This window comes from Mastomys coucha, unplaced genomic scaffold, assembly GCF_008632895.1.
Source record: "Mastomys coucha isolate ucsf_1 unplaced genomic scaffold, UCSF_Mcou_1 pScaffold21, whole genome shotgun sequence".
NCBI lineage: Eukaryota > Metazoa > Chordata > Mammalia > Rodentia > Muridae > Mastomys > Mastomys coucha.
The window spans coordinates 63,594,320-63,614,173 of record NW_022196904.1 but is presented as its reverse complement, the minus strand read 5'-3'; the positions used below and the strand labels follow the sequence as shown (position 1 = coordinate 63,614,173).

General features: G+C 40.1%; 1 protein-coding gene across 7 annotated transcripts in view; it reads left to right on the top strand.

Annotated features, from left to right (window-relative positions):
• Positions 1-19,854, top strand: part of Chd2 (chromodomain helicase DNA binding protein 2) — a 118,360-nt gene that overhangs the window by 16,545 nt on the left and 81,961 nt on the right. For 4 of the 7 annotated variants that reach the window (XM_031386985.1, XM_031386986.1, XM_031386990.1 and 1 more), the window contains 4 exons: positions 8,073-8,304; positions 11,961-12,047; positions 13,762-13,823; positions 17,432-17,539. In XM_031386985.1, the coding sequence (XP_031242845.1) occupies positions 8,073-8,304; positions 11,961-12,047; positions 13,762-13,823; positions 17,432-17,539 (489 nt within the window). The remainder of the gene's footprint in view (positions 1-8,072; positions 8,305-11,960; positions 12,048-13,761; positions 13,824-17,431; positions 17,540-19,854) is intronic. The other 3 variants (XM_031386987.1, XM_031386988.1, XM_031386991.1) reach the window with 2 other exon arrangements.

The following is a 19,854-nucleotide window of genomic DNA, read 5'->3' as shown; positions in this document are numbered from 1 at the left end:
TCCCCTGTCATTTCTCCTTAATTCTCCCTGTCTGTCTTGACTAAGAAAGTGAGATCATGACCTGAATCCTAGGAAGGGATCTTTTACAAAGAAACCTTGCTGGCTGGCCATAGGGACATTCCTTTAGCTCAAGTGCTTGTAAGGTAGAGGCATTTAGGTCTTTGGAGTTCTTGGGTTGTGTTGTGTATAAGTTTCATGCTATCCAAAGCTTCAGTGAGTCTCTGCTTCATTAACAAAGACCAAATAAACCTTTCTGAAAAATTATGAAGAAAGCATATAGGTTCAAAGAGTAAGTTTTATTAACAGTTGAGATGTAGCTACAACCCCATCACATCCCTTTTACATACGACTGTCATTTTGTGCTAACTTGGCAATAAAAAATTTTAAAAATATTCATAGTTTATATAGTTTTGTTTTAAAACTTATATTTTTAGAATTGTCACTTGTATTTATAGATTAGTTAAGCCCTAATTTTATTCCTGAAGTTATTTGTGTAATATGAATAATTCACTTCTTATATATTTTATACATGGATATGGAGATCATTTCTTTCTTAATTTGTTTTTCTTCTTCTGGCTTTGAACAGTTTTGCTCCGACTGTTGCTTTGATTTATCCAGGTAACATACATACCTATGTATTGATTTGCAGGAGTATTTTGTTTTTTGTTTTTGTTTGGTTTTTTTCGAGATAGGGTTTCTCTGTGTATCCCTGGCTGTCTTAGAACTCACTCTGTAGACCAGGCCAGCTTTGAACATATAGATCTACTTGCTTCTGCCTCCCAATTGCTGGAATTAAAGGCATATGCCACCACTGCCTGAGGCTTATACATGTATTTTTAAGAACCATTTCTGGAACAGGCAAGATAAGCTGTCAGTTTGACCTCCACATGTGTGTCAGGGCATATCATGTATGTACACACAATAAGTAAAGATTGGGGGGAAAATAGAAAAAGAAAAGAAAAAGAAAGGTTACTGGTTAAATACTTTTTCTCTAAACCTGTCTAAACTTTTGTTAGTGGTGTGACTACTGTTTTCCTTACTAGCTTATCATTGGTTAACATTTTTATTAGTTTTGGTAAAATGTGTAAAGTTATTCCCACATTACCAATGAAGTTTTGATGTTATATCTTATGTCTTAGTCAGGGTTTCTATTCCTGCACAAACATCATGACCAAGAAGGAAGTTGGGGAGGAAAGGGTTTATTTAGCTTACTTCCACATTGCTGTTGATCACCAAAGGAAGTCAGGACTGGAACTCAAGCAGGTCAGGAAGCAGGAGCTGATGCAGAAGCTATGGAGGGATGTCCCTTACTGGCTTGCTTCCCCTGGCTTGCTCAGCCTGCTCTCTTATAGAACCCAAGACTTCCAGCCCAGGGATGGCACCACCCACAAGGGGCCCTACCCCCCTTGATCACTAATTGAGAAAATGCCCTACAGCTTGGTCTCATGGAGGCACTTTCTCAACTGAAACTCCTTTCTCTGTGATAACTCCAGCCTGTGTCCAGTTGACACACAAAACCAGCCAGTACATCTTAATTATATTTTCTTTTCTTTTATTATGTTTTTAAAAGTTTATTGGCCATTTTAGTTTCTTTTCTGTGATTATCTTTGTTGTTTTTTGCCTAATTTCCTACTGGATTTTAAAACATAATTATTTTATGTACATTGGTGTTTTGTCTGCATGTGTGACTGTGTGAAGGTGTCAGCTCTTGTCAGCTAAAATGCAGACAACTATGAGCTGACATGCAGACACTAGGAATTGAACCCTGGTCCTCTGGAAGAGTCAGTGTGCCCTTAAACACTGAGCCATCTCTCCAGCCCTTCTACTGGACTTTTGATATGCCAGTTTTCATATGTTGAATATTTTTTCTTACCAATACATTCAACTTGGTTTTCTGATTTACTTGGCTTAGCCATGTTTATAACATAATCTTCAGAGTTCTAAGATTTGACCTCAGAAGCATAAGGGATCTTAAAGCTCGAGGAGTTGTCCATAGTCAATGATTCAAATAGCTTTTCCTTTCCATTTTCTTACAGACATCAAGCCACAGACAAAAGGAGCAGTCACAGGGTAGGGCCGCTTAGTTGATTTGATAATGTGTTTGGCTGAAGAATATGCAATGCAAAGCCAGCCTTACCCCAGGAGGGGAAATGCAGATTCTGTAGTTCTCAGATGTTATTAGCACATGGATCCATAGACTGATGTAAGGATTAGGCTTTTTGCTTTCTGACACTTGGTATCTATACTGTGCACTCTGCTCTTTCTGACACTTAGAGTCTATCATGTGCATTCTGTGGATGGCCCTGCAGATTTGCATTCACCAGCAATGACTACCAAGCTTTGTCAAGTAGGAAGAAGTTCAGCCATTTTGTGAGGTAGGGAAGTAAACACCAGTGTGCTGAAATGGACGCCTTGGGACAGAAGGCTCTCTTTAAGTGCAGTGTTGTTGTGCTGTCCTCTTGTGGCCATTTTGAAAATGATACTTAATGATACTTAAGGAAATGGAAGTAACCCTGTTGGTTTTAAAGTCCAGTGTAAGAAAGCCTGACCCATTTCTTAAAAACTTTAGTAAAGCTGTTTTTGTCTTTTTCTCTTTTTGACACATATATTTTTTTTGTCCAGTTGAAAGTATAAATTTTGTTTGCAGTTTATAGCATTTGAATAATTTTCAAATGAATTTATGCTTTTTATGGGGCTGTAGTAGATAATTCATGTGAAATTAATTTTTGACTGCTTATAACTATTATACCTTGAAAGTCAGATTATTATTATTCTGGCAGAAAGTCCTTTTATTTGAGGATTGTCACATATGAACTGAATTGGGTCCTTCTCCCTACACCCTGTTTGGATATAGGACACAGGCTGTGTCCTGATCATCCGCTTCTCATGTGCTGTTATTAAAGCAAGTACCACATGCCAGGCTTCCCTTTTTATTTAGCGTCCATGTGAAAGTTCCTGTGTAGAGCTGACGTGCTCACGATTACTCTCATATTACAGGTTTTAAAAGAACCTTGTTCTTTCAACAGTAAGGAAAATGCTTATTATTTCAGCTTTAGTGAGGCAGAGGCAGTGTGACTGGCTTAAAAAAATAAAAAGAAGAAAAATCAAAACAATAACCTCTCCTCCCAAAAACCTATATTAAGGTTTTTATGAAAATCATGCCTTCTCTTGGAATATGTTATCTTAACTTGCTTCTTCTAAAATAGAGCTTCTTTCTTTGTTTTAGATGGGGGTCTCTGCATATCTTTCATGCTTGCCTTAGTTTTGTGATGATAGGCCTATCTCCTAATACTTGGGCAAAAAAATTTCTTTCTCTTTCTTTTTACTGATTTTTGGAGACAGTCAGTGTCTTTTGTGTATGGTTGAGTGCTTATTCTCTTGCCTTGATTTTATTTTTCTGGATGTGTTTGTTTAGTGAACTAGTTTGTACATTGAAAATATTTAAGACTTATAAGCAGTTGTGGAGTTCATCACTAAAGCCACAAACATGCCCATATCTTCACTGGTTACATCTGTTTTCCTCAGCTTCACAAGTGACTAACTTTATTTTCCTGGGTTTGGTTTTTGTAGTATTTTATTTTTTTACTTTTTATTTTACAAGCATAAGCAGAATCTACTAGCATGCCCCTTCCCACAGATTGAGCCACTCTTAACACACTTGTAGACTAGAATTTACACGCATAAATGTGTGCTGATGGGAATGTGGGTGTTTCATGATAATTGTATGCAGTGTTACATTTCTAGTGGTCACTTGTACACAACCAGAAACACAGCTGTCCATGAAGGTATATACAAGAATATTTATAGCTTTATTGGTTATACTAAGCAATGGGGAAAGAACCTAAATATTCTGCTTAGAAATAAAGATAAAGCAGAAATGAATCACAGATATTTATAGATTATTGGTTAAGAGAACAATTTGAATATAACCAGAGTGGACATTGAAGTACAGTGTACTTCTGTGGCAATTCATAGGGAATTGTTGTTCTGACAGGGCATTGACACATTATGTTACATCTGCTCTGAGTCCTGCTTTTCAGCACAGGACTAAGCCTTTGTAAACAGTTAACTTTACTGTTTTCTGTAGTACACTGAAACTGTCTTTTGTAGCTTCTTCTGGGTCCTTAAACTGGTAGTTTAGCATTTTTCAGTTACATTGGAATATGTCTTTGCTCAGAATATGTTGATTATACTGTGTTGCTCTGATAATTTTAGTTGTAATGATTGTCATGTGATTTCACACACATTTTTTTTTTTTTTTTTTTTTTTTTTTTTTTGATTTTCGAGACAGGGTTTCTCTGTGTAGTCCAGCCTGGTCACTCTGTAGACCAGGCTGGCCTGGAACTCAGAAATCTGCCTGCTTCAGCCTCCCAAGTGCTGGGATTAAAGGCATGTGCCACGACCACCCGGCAACACACACAAATTCTTGTTTGTCTGGAGTTCAGCTATAAAATGAAGTTATTTTAGTCACTAATCACTAATACACTAGGCATAAGGAATATTGAGAAGATGACCTTAGGTTTCAAGCCTGTTTGGAGGTTGACAGGTAACCACATTATTTTTATAGGATGGGACAAATGGGAGACAAGGTAATGTGTCAAATAAGTAGCTGGACTTTACAAAAACTTAGATTTATCATTCTTTAGTTGGTGTCGGGATCAAGCCTCAGATTCATACACAAATAGACAGCACTGTACCACTGACCCACACCCCTAACTCAACTGCTGGGGTTTGCCCATTTTCCTAGGGGCAGGAATCCTTGTGCAAAGTGAGAGGTAGCACAAATTGAGAGTTGAAGCTAATCCCCAAGTGGGGGCTGCCAGTTTTCAATTCTCATGACAGTAACTGCAGTGGCAGGTCAGCATTTGGAAGTGTCTAAGGCTGAGCTCAGCACATGAGAGAGCGTTCCTTCAGAAGATGATACTCAAGTTCTCAAAGTTAGATACTTAGCTTGCTGCATAAGCATTGTACTTATGCAGGGATTGGTGGTGAATGGTACTGTGATTTATGCCATGCCTCTACAAGTGTTCAGAGCAAATGGGGATGAGGCAAGGAATGGTGAAGAGAGAGCAGGGGCTTGGAGAGAGGGCTTAGCAGCTAATAGGGCTTCTGACTGGTCTTTGTAAACAACCAGGGCTTCAGTTTCCCTCAACCAAATGATGGCTTATAACTGTCTAAGTCCAGTTCCAGGCCATCTGATACCCTCTTCTGGCCCATGGTAAATAGACATCCATAGAAGCAAAACACTCATACACAAGATTTGTTAGTGCCTTTGTTTTCTAGTTCATGCTGAGACCAGGGTATCTTATCAGGGATATAAGCGCAGACCTTCCTTAAGTACTCAGTTGCCTAGCTTCCAGATTGTTCCCTTGCCTCCATCTTAGGGAGGATGACTTGTCTGAATCTCTAACTTATAAGGAAGTTTGGCAGCTAGTTCCATATTTCTCTGTGTACAAATGGTGCAGGCAGAACTAACAGTCCTTTAAGGGTTCTGAGTTTGACGGTTTCGTTGGCTGGGAGAACATTCTCTTAGACATGCAGTTCTGAGACAAGATGTCAGACTCTCAAAGCATTTATATAGAAATATTGCTGCTTTCATAGCTTCCATGTGATGCTCATGTTTCTTTTTTGTTTTGTCCCCCCCTCCCCCCACAAGGTTTCTCTGTGTAGCCCTGGCTGTCCTGGAACTCACTCTGTAGACCAAACTCAGAAATCTGCCTGCCTCTGCCTCCCAAGTGCTGGGATTACCACAGACCGGCTTGATGCTCCTGATTATTTAGGTGGCTAGAACTAGTTAAAAGATGGCACAGCTTGGGGGGCTCGAAAGATGGCTCTTCAGTTAAGAGCCTTAGCTGCTCTTTCAGAAGACCCCAGCTTGATTCTTCTTCTTCTTCTTTTTTTTTTTTAAGATTTATTTATTTTATATGTATGAGTACACTGTAGCTGTACAGATGGTCGTGAGCCATCATGTGTGGCTGCTGGGAATTGAACTCAGGACCTCTGCTGGCCCTGCTCGCTCCGAGCCCTGCTTGCTCTGGCGTAATTCACTGTAGCTGTCTTCAGACTCACCAGAAGAGGGCATCAGATCTTATTATGGGTGGTTGTGAGCCACCATGTGGTTGCTGGGATCCGAACTCAGGACCTGTGGAAGAGCAGTCAGTGCTCTTACCCGCTGAGCTATCTTGCAAACCCCAGCTTGATTTTTAATAGCCTTGTGGCTCCTCACAATAGTCTGTAACTCCAGTTCCAGGGGATCCAACTGGCCTCTGGGTACTGTACAGATTTAGTGCATAGACATGCATGCAGGCAGAATAGTGAGACACATAAAATGAGAAGAAAAGGTAAAACTAGAAAGTGAGAGATGTGATAAAGTACAGATGCCTAAGCAAGAGGGAGAAGGCCAAGTTCCTTAAATCTGTCTCCATAGGTTTGGAGAAAAACATGTGTAAAGTATTTAGCATTTACCCAACATTAAGAGGTGATCAGGAAGTTTATGTTTCTATTGTCTTTCATCCTTAGAGAATAATTTTTCCTTTTTTTGTTTTTTTGTTTTTGTTTCGAGACAGGGTTTCTCTATGTAGCCCTGGCTATCCTGGAACTCACTTTGTAGACCAGGCTGGCCTCAAACTCAGAAATCTGCCTCTGCCTCCCAGGCGCTGGGATTAAAGGCATGCGCCACCACTGCCCATAATTTTTCCATTTTCATCTTGACGTAAAGGCCTTTGTACTGTAATTGTAGATTTGCATCAATGCAAGTTTCTAGTAATTTTTTCTTTCTTTCCCTCTCCTCAGGGACTCATGTATTCCAGGCTGGCCTCCAACTTGTTATGTAGCAAAGGCTGACTTTGAACTTCTAGTCCTTCTGAGTATGTACCACTGGACATACATACATACATACTAGTGCCCCCCAGTGGCCTTTGTTTTTTTGGTTTTTTTGAGACAGGGTTTCTCTCTATAGCCATAGCTGTCCTGGAACTCACTCTGTAGACCAGGCTGGCCTTAAATTTAGAAATCCTCCCAAGTGCTGGGATTAAAGGCGTCTACCACCACTGCCCAGCCCCTGCTGTCTTTGAATGCACACTACCCCAGTTACATCCACAGCCCAGTTTCCATAGATTTTTGTTAAGTGACCTCTGTTCTAGTTTGGCGGTTACAATCAATGGTGGGAGTTTCCTCTCAAGTTTCATGCTGCTGTGCCTACCTCTCAACTTACAAAACCCATGTTTGTGGCTTTCATGATTGTTTACCTACTCAGGACTGTTGTTTTCTGAGGGTTTGGAATGAAGGAGGGGAGGGGAACAGGGTGTGTACCTTAGCTGAGAATGTGATGTGCCTGGTGGTGGCATTCTCATTAGAATCATGGCTTTGGAGGCAGGGCCTCTGCACTGCAGATGGTGAGTGAAGCTCCCTCCCTCCGGAGCTGATTACCTGATCCGGTGTTTGCTTTCTCCTTGTGGGGTGGGTTTATTTTTGTCATTTTTATTTTTAAAGATTTATTTCTTTTATGAATACGAGTACACTATAGCTGTCTTCAGACACCCCAGAAGAGGGTATCCAGTCCTATTACAGATGATTGTGAGACACCATGTGGTTGCTGGGAATTGAACTCAGGACCTGTGGAAGAACAGTCAGTGCTCTTAACTGCTGAGCCATCTCTCTAGCCCTATTTTTGTCATTTTTGAAATTATTACCTTTTATTTAGAAGGGGGCATTTGGTACTTAAACAGATGTGACCTAGTAGACAGATGATAGTGTTCCAGTGAGGTCAGCGAGTTCCTTAAATATACATAGTTTTACCTCATTTGAATGGAGGGACTATGTTCTCCTGATTGTGTGAAAATATGTAAAACACTTGGAATGTGTATGGTATCAAAAAATACAAAAATAGAGGTTGAAAATTATAGGAAGGTAAAGCATTATTTGCAGCACAAGAATAAAAGTGAATTTGAAGATGTAGATGCTAACTGGCTGAAATTTTGGTGTGAAGACAGATCACCAGAGGATTTAAAAAAACAATTTATGTGGCAGTTTTAAATGTTTCTAAGTCATTCTCTCTGCCTGTCTCTATGAAGTCATTCAGCCTCTGAAGAAGCTTCGGGTTCAGACTCTGGCAGTCAGTCCGAAAGTGAGCAGGGCAGCGATCCCGGAAGTGGACATGGCAGCGAGTCCAATAGCAGTTCAGAATCTTCTGAGAGCCAATCGGAGTCTGAGAGTGAATCGGCAGGTTCCAAATCGCAGCCAGTCCTTCCAGAAGCCAAAGAGAAGCCTGCCTCTAAGAAGGAACGGTTAGCTGATGTGAAGAAGGTATCTCTTGAGCTGGATATTGCAAATTTGCTACTATCTAGGACCAGCTACCAGAATGTTTCCAAAGAAAGTTGATTACTATGGTTTTTTTTTTTTTTTTGTCTGTTTCTGGAGAGAGAGTCTTCTGTACCTTGGGCTAGCCTGGAACTTGGCTTGCAGTATAGCCAAGACTGGCTTTACACTCTTGACCCTCCTGTATCAGGCTTCCACATGCTGAAATTATAGGTGTGCACCATCATGCTTGGCCAGTTCTTCCCTCTCTGCCTTGTCCTTTTTTTTCAGACAGGGCCTTACTGTATATCCTGGTGTGGCCTGGAACTCCTTCATCCTCATGCTGGGATTACAGGCCTGGGCCATCACACTGTCGTAGCGGTTTCCTTGTCTGAGTAATAGAAAGCAAACCACACAATAGCCTGAACAAAGGCAATTGGAGTTATCTTTTGTTTATTAGAAAAAAAAATCTTACCGCAAAGAATTCAAAAGGCAAAAATTAAGGTAACATTTTCACATTGATTCCAAACCTTGGAATACATTCTGTTTTTGGTGAAAAAGAATTTTGTGATTGTGTGGCTTCGTCAGCAGTTGTCTGAACTTTTTTTGAGGGGAGGGAGCATAGGATATCATATGGCCTAGGAGGCTAGGATGACCTTGAAAAACTCCTCCTCCTTCCTCTGCCTCCTGTTGGGATAGGGGTATGTGTTATCTTTTTTTGTATTGTTGGGTTTGAGCATTGCTGATCTGTACTTCATCAGCTTAGGTACTTCCCAGCCCACCACATATATACTTGTAAGATTTTATTTGAGAGATGTTTGTGAACCACTCAAAATACAAAAGAATTTTGCTTTATACTTTTTTTAAAAAAAAATCTGAATAAAGTTATGTTATTGTCTTTCAAATTTGAGCTATAATCTAAAATGAAAATTTGTAGTCATATTGCTTTTCCTATTATAGATGATATTAAATTGTAGGTGGTAGTGAAAAATTTCAGACTATATGAAGTTAAAATGCAGCCATTTAGAGCTCTTGAGGCATACTAGGGTTGAACAGTATTAGTTTTCAGCAAAGTTGCTGCATAATGGTATTTGGCTTTTATGGGGCATCAAATGAATGACTTCAGACGCTGATGGCTAGGGGTAGGAAAATTTACATTAGAGTTTGTTTATTATTTATTCATTTGAGACAGGATCTCCGATTAAATCCATTACTGCACTGAAAAAATGTGTAGCCCAGACACCTCAAACTCATAACTGCCTCTGTCTTCAGAGTACTGTGATTAAACACATGTGCCAAGATACCTGGGTCTGTGTGTGTGTATGTGTGTGTGTGTGTGTATGTATGTGTGTCTTACTATGTAACCCTGGCTATCCTGGAATTATATGTAGACCAGGCTGGTCCTGAACTCATAGAGATCCACATGTCCAAGTACTGGGATTAAAGGACGTGTACCACTACACCCCTGCTCCTGTTTTTTTCTTTTAATAGTTTATGTTTATTTATATGTATGTGTGTGCTGGTCCTTGAATAGGCCAGAAGAGCGTTTCTAATCTACTGGAGCTGGATTTACAGGCTGTTGTATGGAACTATGCCTGGCTTGAGAAAAGCATTACTGAGATTAGATTTGCATATGTAGTCTCCACCACTGAATACATACATACATGCATACATATATATATATATATATATATATATATATATATATATATAAACATGTAGGATTTCAAGATAAGATTGCATCTTCAGGGATATTAAAATCATTTTATGGTTAAGTTGACCAGTCCTAATGCATTAATTCTATGTAAAAATGCATTAATTCTATGTGGCTGGGCCTACTAGAGGGATTCCCTTAAGTGAGAAATTCCCAAAACACTATTTTCTGTTTACATCTTATTTACATGCTAGCTTCCTCTGCTTCCCTAACCGGAGGAAAGGTTCACTACCCATGTAGGGAGTGCTCTGGGATCTTTTTTTTCTGCTGGCCTCTAAAGGACAAATAATACAGGCTGATTGGGGTGTAAGTAGTATGACATGTAGTAAAGGTGCAGCATTGGCCAGGATGCCTGGGCGTAGTTTCTGAGCGAGAAGAGGGATGGGGTAGTCATTAGCCTAGTTTGGCCCACCCAGTCAGTAAAAGCTCCAGAAGTTTTTTACTTACTCATACACATAATTTCTCATCTGTAGCTGAGCGCCAGAAAGCAATAGGTGTTGGTGTGGGCAGTTAGTTACCTTCCCTCTCTCCTTCCTCTAACAGGTTGGCCCAGTGTGGTGTGCAGTTAGTTACCTGCCTCTGTCACTGTACTAACTCCTGGCTGGGTATTGTGACCTTTAAAATTGGGATAATTCTAAAGTCATCATTTGAGACTCTTACAACATTGAATTACAGAATCACATTGGATTCTAGTTTCGAAATGCCTATTCTTGGGCCACTTTTAACTTTTTTAGGTTCTTTTTTTTTTTTTTTTCTCTTTTTTTTTTTGGTTTTTCGAGATAGGGTTTGTGTGTAGCCCTGGCTGTCCTGGAACTTACTCTGTAGACCAGGCTGGCCTCGAACTCAGAAGTCAGCCTGTCTCTGCCTCCCAAGTGCTGGGACTAAAGGCGTGTGCCACCACTGCCCGGCTGCAGTTTCTATTTTTAATAAAAACCATAATCTTACTGTTGGTTTTCTAACATCTCTTCCACATGTTTAAACATGATTAAACGTATTCATACCATCATGCCACAGTCCATTCAGCTTCCTTTTGCTTTCCTGTGATTTCACTTAAGAAGCACAGAGCTCCAGGCAGTGGTGGCGCATGCCTTTAATCCCAGCTCTTAGGAAGTGGAGACAGGCTGACTTCTGAGTTCAAGGCCAGCCTGGTCTACAGAGTGCAGCCAGGGCTATACAGAGAAACACTGTCTAAAAAAAGCACAGAGCATGTGTAAGCATAGTAATCTCTGGGGAAGAGAGTAGGAAAACTTAAAGTCCTCAGGCAGACCCTCCTTTAGGGGTTACATTTTCAAATCTCTGGTGAGAAGTAGAGTGCTAACTGCTGCTAGTGGGCTAAAACAGGTATGCTGGGGCACATGCAGAGGAGGCTCTCCTGTAGAACCTGAGCTGGCTGCTTTGCCTTGTGGGATGGATTCGGTGGCCCCTCTGCTTGGGTTGTTTGTTTTTATTTGTTGTTTCTAAGTTGAAACTGTAAGCATCAGAAATTTAGAATTCCTCTGTACTTTATATTTAGTGGAAGTAATCAGTGTCTCATTTTAGTTTACTGACATTAGCAGTGTTCTGGATAGATTTAATAGAGGCGAAGGCATTGTTAAACTTTTTTCATTAGGATAACACTTATTCTTTTGAAAGGATACTACTTAACTTTCTTTCAAGTGTAGCAAAACAACCCTTTGGATATTTACATGATTTTGTTTGATTTGAAGTAAATGTTCTAGGCTGGGTTATGGTGGCGCAAGCCTTCAATCCCAGCATTTGGGAGGCAGAGGCAGGTGGATTTCTGAGTTCGAGGCCAGCCTATTCTACAGAGTGAGTTCCAGAACAGCCAGGGCTATACAGAGAAACTGTCTTGAACTCCAAACCCCACCCCTAGCCCCCCCAAAAAGATAGAAATGAAAATATCGAGTGGAGTTAAGAGAAAGGACTCATGTGCAATCTATTTATTTTGCAGATGTGGGAAGAATATCCTGATGTCTATGGGGTTAGGAGGTCAAATCGAAGCAGACAAGAGCCATCACGATTTAATATTAAGGAAGAGGTAAGAAAAGAAGTATTCAAGGAGGCATACTTCAGTTCCCTTTCTTACCCCCTCTGTGACAGGTGTGTTTTACTATTAAAGAGACAGCTTCCGGTGTGGCAGTTTAAAGTGCCTCTAATTAGACCTTTCTGTGATTTGATAATTAGTGCAAGAAGTTAAGTAAACCTAGTTAACAAATAATTTTTCAATCTAGTATTTATGGTGTTTATACACTTTTAATTAAAACATGAATTTGACTGTAGTTCATTGTAGTAAGTTTACTTTAGACATCTTGTATTTTGTCCTAAGTGAATAGCTTCATTTGGTGAACATATGGAACATGGAAGTGGTTTTGGATTTACTCCAGAGAAGGAAAGAGGAGTGTTAAGTGTATTTTGTTTTTCTTAATTCATCTAAGTTGTGGTGTGAGGTAGAAAATTAGTTTCTAATATATTAATATTCTGGTCTAATTATGAGAGATGGAATACCTTTTTTTAGTGATGGGGCAGACCATTGATTCTTGAGCATGCTAAGCAAACACCCTATCTCTTATCTACATACATCCCCAGTGCCCAGACTCGTGATTTTTTTTTTTTTTTTTTAATAATACTATGGTTGGGTATAGAGGAGTTTTTTAAAAGATTTATTTATTATTATACATAAATACACTGTAGTTGACTTCAGATGCACCAGAAGAGGGCGTCAGATCTCATTATGAGTCGTTGTGAGCCACCATGTGGTTGCTGGGATTTGAACCTCAGAACCTTCGGAAAAGCAGTCAGTGCTCTTACCCGCTGAGCCATCTCACCAGCCCCCATATTCGTGATTTTTAAAGTCAGTATTGTGTATTGGGATCTTACAATCCTCCTACAGCAGAGAGGATTTTGTTATTCTTAGCTATGTAACATTCTTCTGATGGAAGCTATGTATTGATAGCCAAATGCTGGGGAGTTAGGTACAGGTATTAGTAAGTGTCCTCTGAAAATCAAGTTCATGAGAGCACCTTCATGTTTATTCCTTTGAGTTCTGAGTGGCTTCTGAGCTGGTCTGCCTGTACTTCCCCTCCCTATAGTTCCCAGACCACTGAACCATGTTCCTTTTATCCAGTTACAAGTGAATATCCCTCCTGTTTTGTACATCAGTACATTCTTAGCAGGACCCAAGACTAATAAATAGCAGTAGGAACAGTGCCATTTTGGTTCATTTGGGGGAAGATAACTGTCACTCTGTCTTTGACTATAATCCTTCCTTGGCCTAGTGCTGTTCTTCATTCATGATTGCTGATGTTCATTAATCAAGTCTAAGGTGACCTAATCAGTAGGCAGTGTGCCTTTAAGGCACATTCATTCAATTTGGTATTTTTTATGCATTGTTAGATCTATAGTGACTTGTACAGTTACTGCTAGCACATTTGGCTTTTAAAATTATATTTAGAATTATGTAAAATTTAAATTTATTTCTCATCCCTAGTAGGCACATGTCAAGTGTTGAGTTCCTGTGTGGTGGCTGGCTGACTGTGTTGGACATAATAGGTTCAGAGCGTTTATGGGTAGTTAGTTGCATTTGTATTTGATGTTGCTGCTCTAGATGACTCTGAAGTGTAGACTTGAGAAAGAAACCCTGTTTTTCAAAGCAAAAGAAGAGTGGGCTCCACCTAGCAAGTCCTTAGGCTTCATTCTGTCTAAAGTCTCCCTGTGAATTAAAGTCTCATCATTTCTCCCCCTCCACACTGAAGGCAAGTAGCGGGTCTGAGAGTGGGAGTCCGAAAAGAAGAGGCCAGAGGCAGCTGAAAAAACAGTAAGTCTTCCATGGGGAAATGACCTAATCTGATGGTTTTGAATATGTCTGCGTTTATGGGACAATCTTTGTTTTCTGTCTGTCTCAGGTCTCAAGATTCTATTTAAGTTTGTTAGAGCTCCAACTTCAGCTTCTTAAGTGCTGGTAGCCCAATTAATTTTTTTTTTTGAAAGTAAACAAAGACTAAAGTAGACATTGCATTCTTGTTAAGTAAGTAACAGATTTATATTGGCCAATCTCATGCTGATACAATAAGATTCATATTGTTAGCCGGGTCGTGGTGGTGCACACCTTTAATCCCAGATCTTGGGAGGCAGAGGCAGGCAGATTTCTGAGTTTGAGGCCAGCCTGGTCTACAGAGTGAGTTCCAGGACAGCCAGGGCTACACAGAGACATCCTGTCTTGAAAAACCAAAAAAAAAAAAAAAAAAGAGTAATCATCAACTTCCCAATATTCACCCCCACCCCAACACACAGCTCTTGAACAAGTAAATGGGCTCATTTCTTGTAGGAAGCCAACTTAAAGTAGACTCCCTAGTCACCCAGATACTGCAAGTCACATTGCAGTAAAAAGGAGTCTTAAGACTTGGGACTGGCTCAGAAGTTAAGAAGACTTGCTGCTCTCCCAGGACCTGAGTGTGGTTCCCAGCACCCACACAGTGCTTCCCAACCATCCCTAACTGGGATGCAGGGAGCAAAAGTCACTTTTAAATATAATGAGTAGTTCCAGGAGAGGCACACATTCTCTTCTAAACTCTTAAGAGCAGCAGGCATACATGTGTACATACATTATGCATAAAGGCAAAACACCCATACACATTAAAAAAAAAAAACTTAAAAGTTAAAAATAGGGGATCTGGCAAGATGGCTCAGCGGGTAAGAGGACTGACTGCTGTTCCAAAGGTCCTGAGTTTGGATCCCAGCAACCACATGGTGGCTCACAACCACCCATAATGAGATCTGACGCCGACTTCTGGTGTATCTTAAGACAGCTACGGTGAATTATGCCAGAGCAAGCAGGCCAGAGCGAGCCAGGCCTTTCTGAGTTCAATTCCCAGCAGCCACATGATGGCTCACGGCCATCTATACAGCTACAGTGTACTCATACATATAAAATAAATGAATAAATACATCTTTTTTAAAAAAAGATAAAAATAGTCAAAACCTTGATTAAAAACTGTTTCACTTACCAAAAAGAAACTTGCATTTTGACCTAGCATAAGGCATCAACAGAATTTTTACCAAATTTTGGGGACTATGGAAGAAACTACAAAAATTAGTTACTGAGACTCCAAAGTAAAGTAAACACACAAGTAGTCTGAATACTCATCAGCGAGGAATAGTTAACTTTCCATTATTAGAAAAGAGAGGTTGCCAAACATCAGTTCAGAGAGCAGGCAGGGAGCAAAAGTCACTTTTAAATATAATGAGTATTGGCCACAATAGGCAATGGCTAACTACTGAACATATCTAAGTGCCATACTATGGCCTCAACACACAATTTCTCCTTTGCAATTTTAGTTTGCTGTATTCTTTGTACTGGGTCTCACTGATAGCGCTAGTTCAGATTACATGATTCTGGATTTTTTTCATTCATGGACTTTCCCTTGGTTTTTAATTGCCCATGATTTTGAGACTGGTTTCTGTGAGGCCATTTTTTACTGCATAAGTGTTGAGTTCCTTTGGAGGGTAAAAGAGTTGTTCCGAGTCCTAGGGAGAGTACAGCGTCATGTGCCAGTTTCCCAAGTGCTGGCCTCACCTTACTCTTGCAGCCGCCTGACAATCACCTTCTATTACTTAGATGCCTTCTTTTTTGTTTTTCAAGGTTAGTTTTAACTCATCCTTGTCCTGTCTTGTCCTTTTATACCTTCATGTCTGTCTTCTTTATATTCTTTAGCAAAGTTTTATACTAGACCTTGAGTAATCAGAAGAAGCTAGATAACCAGAATATGAGTAGATACAAGGAAGTCTTTGTTTTAAAGAAAGACTGATAGGTAGAAACCAGTAACAGGGTTTACTAAACCAGTCTCCATCCAGAAGTACCCAGCATAGCTGACTGAAAACAGCGCTCTTTCATTAGTTAACGTAAGGCCATTTTTATTTACCAGCTCTCTCTCTCTCTCTTTCTTTCTTTCCTTCTTTCTTTCTTTCTTTCTTTCTTTCTTTCTTTCTTTCTTTCTTTCTTTCTTTCTTCCTTTCTTTCTTTCTTCCCTTCTTCCTTCCTTCCTTCCTTTCTTTCTTTCTTTCTTTCTTTCTTTCTCTCTCTCTCTCTCTCTCTCTCTCTCTCTCTCTCTCTCTTTCTTTCTTTCTTTCTTTCTTTCTTTCTTTCTTTGCCAGCTTTTCTATTCAGCTTTGTGCAAGGACTCAGTGACATACACTGCTGATAGAATCTAAACAATGTACATGAAAGTACATTGTACATTTCCATCTCGTGAAAGGGTAGATAGATTCTCCTCTCCCAACTGTGACTAATTCAGGTGGAGCAGACTTAGTTGTTGTAGTAACTAATCAGTAACTCTTACAGCTGTTAGGAAGGGCCCCAGGAAGCTACAGATCAACTCCTTTTGGGAGCAAGCCAGCATTGTTTTTCTTGTCCTTTGAAGAAAATTAATTTGACTTGGCAGTTCTGCAACAGGCATCTTTGTTTTGACCTCTGTAAAGGGAACCCATGGGTGCAGTGGTAATTGTTTTGTTTATGGAGAAACCTCAAGCGTATGACTGCCAGGTTTTTCTTAGGTTTTTCATGCCCAGTAGCTATCTCATACTTTATTTACTACAGGTGAGAAATGAGCTAGGTCCCTCCCTGTGGTGTCCTGGTTAGCCTTTAAAAAACTAAAGGTCTTAGAGATAAAAGAACACCTATAGGTTATGGCTCTTTTAAGCCTTGTAAGATCTCAAGGAACAAAGAACACCTCCTGTATCAACTAATAACTAAAAACTAAGTCCTAAACAGAACAGATTATTTAGTCAGGTGGTACATTCAACACAGGAAAATAAATTCAGGGGCTGTTTCCTTAATTATATTCTAAAAACTGAAATTAAAGCATGTCATATAGGTTGGTGGTGGAGCTTAGAGGAAGACAATTTGCCTAGGCCACAAACACAAATGTTGGGGGCTGTTGTCCCCTCCCCCATCTTAAAATACATTTATACCCAATATCAGCATCGTGTGTTAATTTGTTAGAATTCAGAGCTTTCATGATTGACAGTTTTGAGTCAGAAACAAACTCTTTTGCTAGTTCTGATGCATGCCGAAGCTTGGAGTCCTTTGGTGTAAAACTTACTGTGGACTTTGGCTTGTCAGTGCTAGAGTCATGAACAAAATAGAATGGGTAATAGCATTTTTCTCTCCTAGAAAGGTGGCTTGAAAATTATACTCATTATCTCCATTTATATTTGCTTACAGAGTTAAGCTAGGAATAGATGGTGTGTAATTCAGAAAGAATAACAAAAACCCTAATTTAAGTTGAGCTTAAATATATCTTGTAGTATAGTATCTAAAGTATCCATATTCTGTTTCAGAAAATGATCTTGGAATTTGTCTTTTGAGATTGTTTAGGTTAAGAATTCTTATAGAAAAAATTTATTTTGTTTTGCTTTTGATCACAGAGAAAAGTGGAAACAGGACCCCTCAGAAGATGAACAGGAACAGGGAACCAGTGCAGAGAGTGAGGCAGAACAAAAGAAAGTAAAAGCTAGAAGACCCGTCCCTAGAAGGTACGCTGCTTGCCTGCCCAGTTTCTGCTTCTAGCTGAGCTCACTGTGGGTTATGTGTGAAGGAGGAAGTGCACTGGAGCCAGAGTCCCAGTCAAGACAATTTGTCCTGTTCAGGATTTGCATGTCTGCTTTCTTTGTGCCAGCCTGAAACTTTACCAAGTGTCTAAATACTGAGATCACTTTCAAGTGCATGGATGCAGTTCTGACTGGACATGCTTCATATGTTATTGTTAGCATATATTGATTATACAAACTAATGGATTTCTTCATTGCATTGTCATATATGAGTATCATGGGTTCTGATCATATTCTCTGATAGTATATCTTTGCTTTTTGTTTTTTCATGGCAGTCTAGGGTGTGTGGTATATGCAACTATATCTTCTGCTTAAAAAAAACTGCTGTGGCCAGGCTATAAATTCTTTTGGGGAGAACTAAATCTTTGCTTGTTTTTTTAAAAAAAGATTTATTATTAGAGATTTATTTATTATGTGTAAGTACAGTGTAGCTGTTTTCAGACACCCCAGAAGAGTATGTCAGATCTCATTATGGATGGTTGTGAGCCACTATGTGATTGCTGGGATTTGAACTCAGGACCTTTAGAAGAGCAGTCAGTGCTCTTAACCACTGAGCCATCTCTCCAGCCCTATTTATTTATTATGTATATAGCGTTCTGCCTGCAGGTATGCCTGCAGACCAGAACAGGGTATCAGATCTCATTATGGATGGTTGTGAGCCACCATTTGGTTGCTAGAAATTGAACTCAGGACCTCTGAAGAGCAGCCAGTGCTCTGAGCCTCTGAGCCATCTCTCCAGCCCTCTTTGCTTTTTTTATTTATTTACTTTTTGCCTTTTTAAGGCAGGGTTTCTCTATTTAGTCTTGGCTGTCCTGGAACTCACTATGTAGACCAGGCTGGTCTGGAACCAGAAATCCGCCTGCCTCTGCCTCCGAAGTGCTGGGATTAAAGGCGTGTGCCACCACTGCCTGGCACACTGGCTTATGTTGTAATTTGTTTTTTTTTTTTTAAAGATTTATTTATTATATCCAAGTACACTGTAGCTGTCTTCAGATACACCAGAAGGGGGCGTCAGATCTCATTAAGGGTGGTTTTGAGCCGCCATGTGGTTGCTGGGATTTGAACTCAGAGCCTTTGGAAGAGCAGTCAGTACTCTTAACCTCTGAGCCATCTCTCCAGCCCCCCCTTCTTTTTTTTAAAAAAGATTGATTTATTATATGTAAGTACATTGTAGCTTGACTTCAGACACTCCAGAAGAGGGCATCAGATCTAGTTACGGATGGTTGCGAGCCACCATGTGGTTGTTGGGATTTGAACTCAGGAAGAGCAGTCTGCGCTACTTACCCATTGAGCCATCTCGCCAGCCTCACGTAATTTGGTGTTTTGAGACAAGATCCCACTTTGGTAGCTGTGGCCTTCCTGGAGCAATCCATATAGATCATGCTAGCCTTAAAGTCAAGACTCCAAGAAAATTCAGCTTTTTCCTTTTTTTTTTTTTTATTTTTTTTAAATTTTTTTTTTAATGTGTGTGTGTCTGTCTGTCTCTCTGTTTGTCTGTTAGGGGGCATTTGTGTGCATGGGTGCATGTGAATGTGTGTGGTACATGTGTATGTTGATTGGCCAGTGGTTAACTCAGGAGCTATCCCTATTCTTTTTTGAGACAGGATCTCTCCCTGGAACCTGGCTCAGTGATTAGTTCAGCCCAGCCCCATCCTGGCCCCAACCTAGCCCCAAGTGTCCTACTGTCTACTGCCTCCTGGTGCTGGGATTATAAGTGCATCCCACTGTGCCTAGCTTTTTCTGTAGATTGTGGGAATTGAACTCAGGTCTTCATGCTTGTGTGGCAGCACTTTTTAAATTTTTTTGTAAAGATTATTTATTTCTTTTATGTATATGAGTACACACTGTAACTGTACAGATAATTGTGAGCCTTCATCTGGTTCTTGGGAATTGACTCTTTAGGGCCTCTGCTCACTCTGGTCTGTCCCGCTCACTCTGGTTGGCCCCACTCGCTCCTGCCCAAAGATTTATTTATTATATTATATAAATAAGTACACTGTAGCTGTCTTCAGACACATCAGAAGAGGATGTCAGGTCTCATTACAGGTGGTTGCGAGCCACCATGTGGTTGCTGGTATTTGAACTCAGGATCTTCAGAAGAGCAGTCAGTGCTCTTACCCCCTGAGCCATGTCACAAGTCCATGTTGCAACACTTTACAGATAGAACCATCTCTCCAGTCTTTCTTTCAGTATTGAGTGGGGTAGGGTCAAATCACACCCAACACCTACTTTTTTTTTTT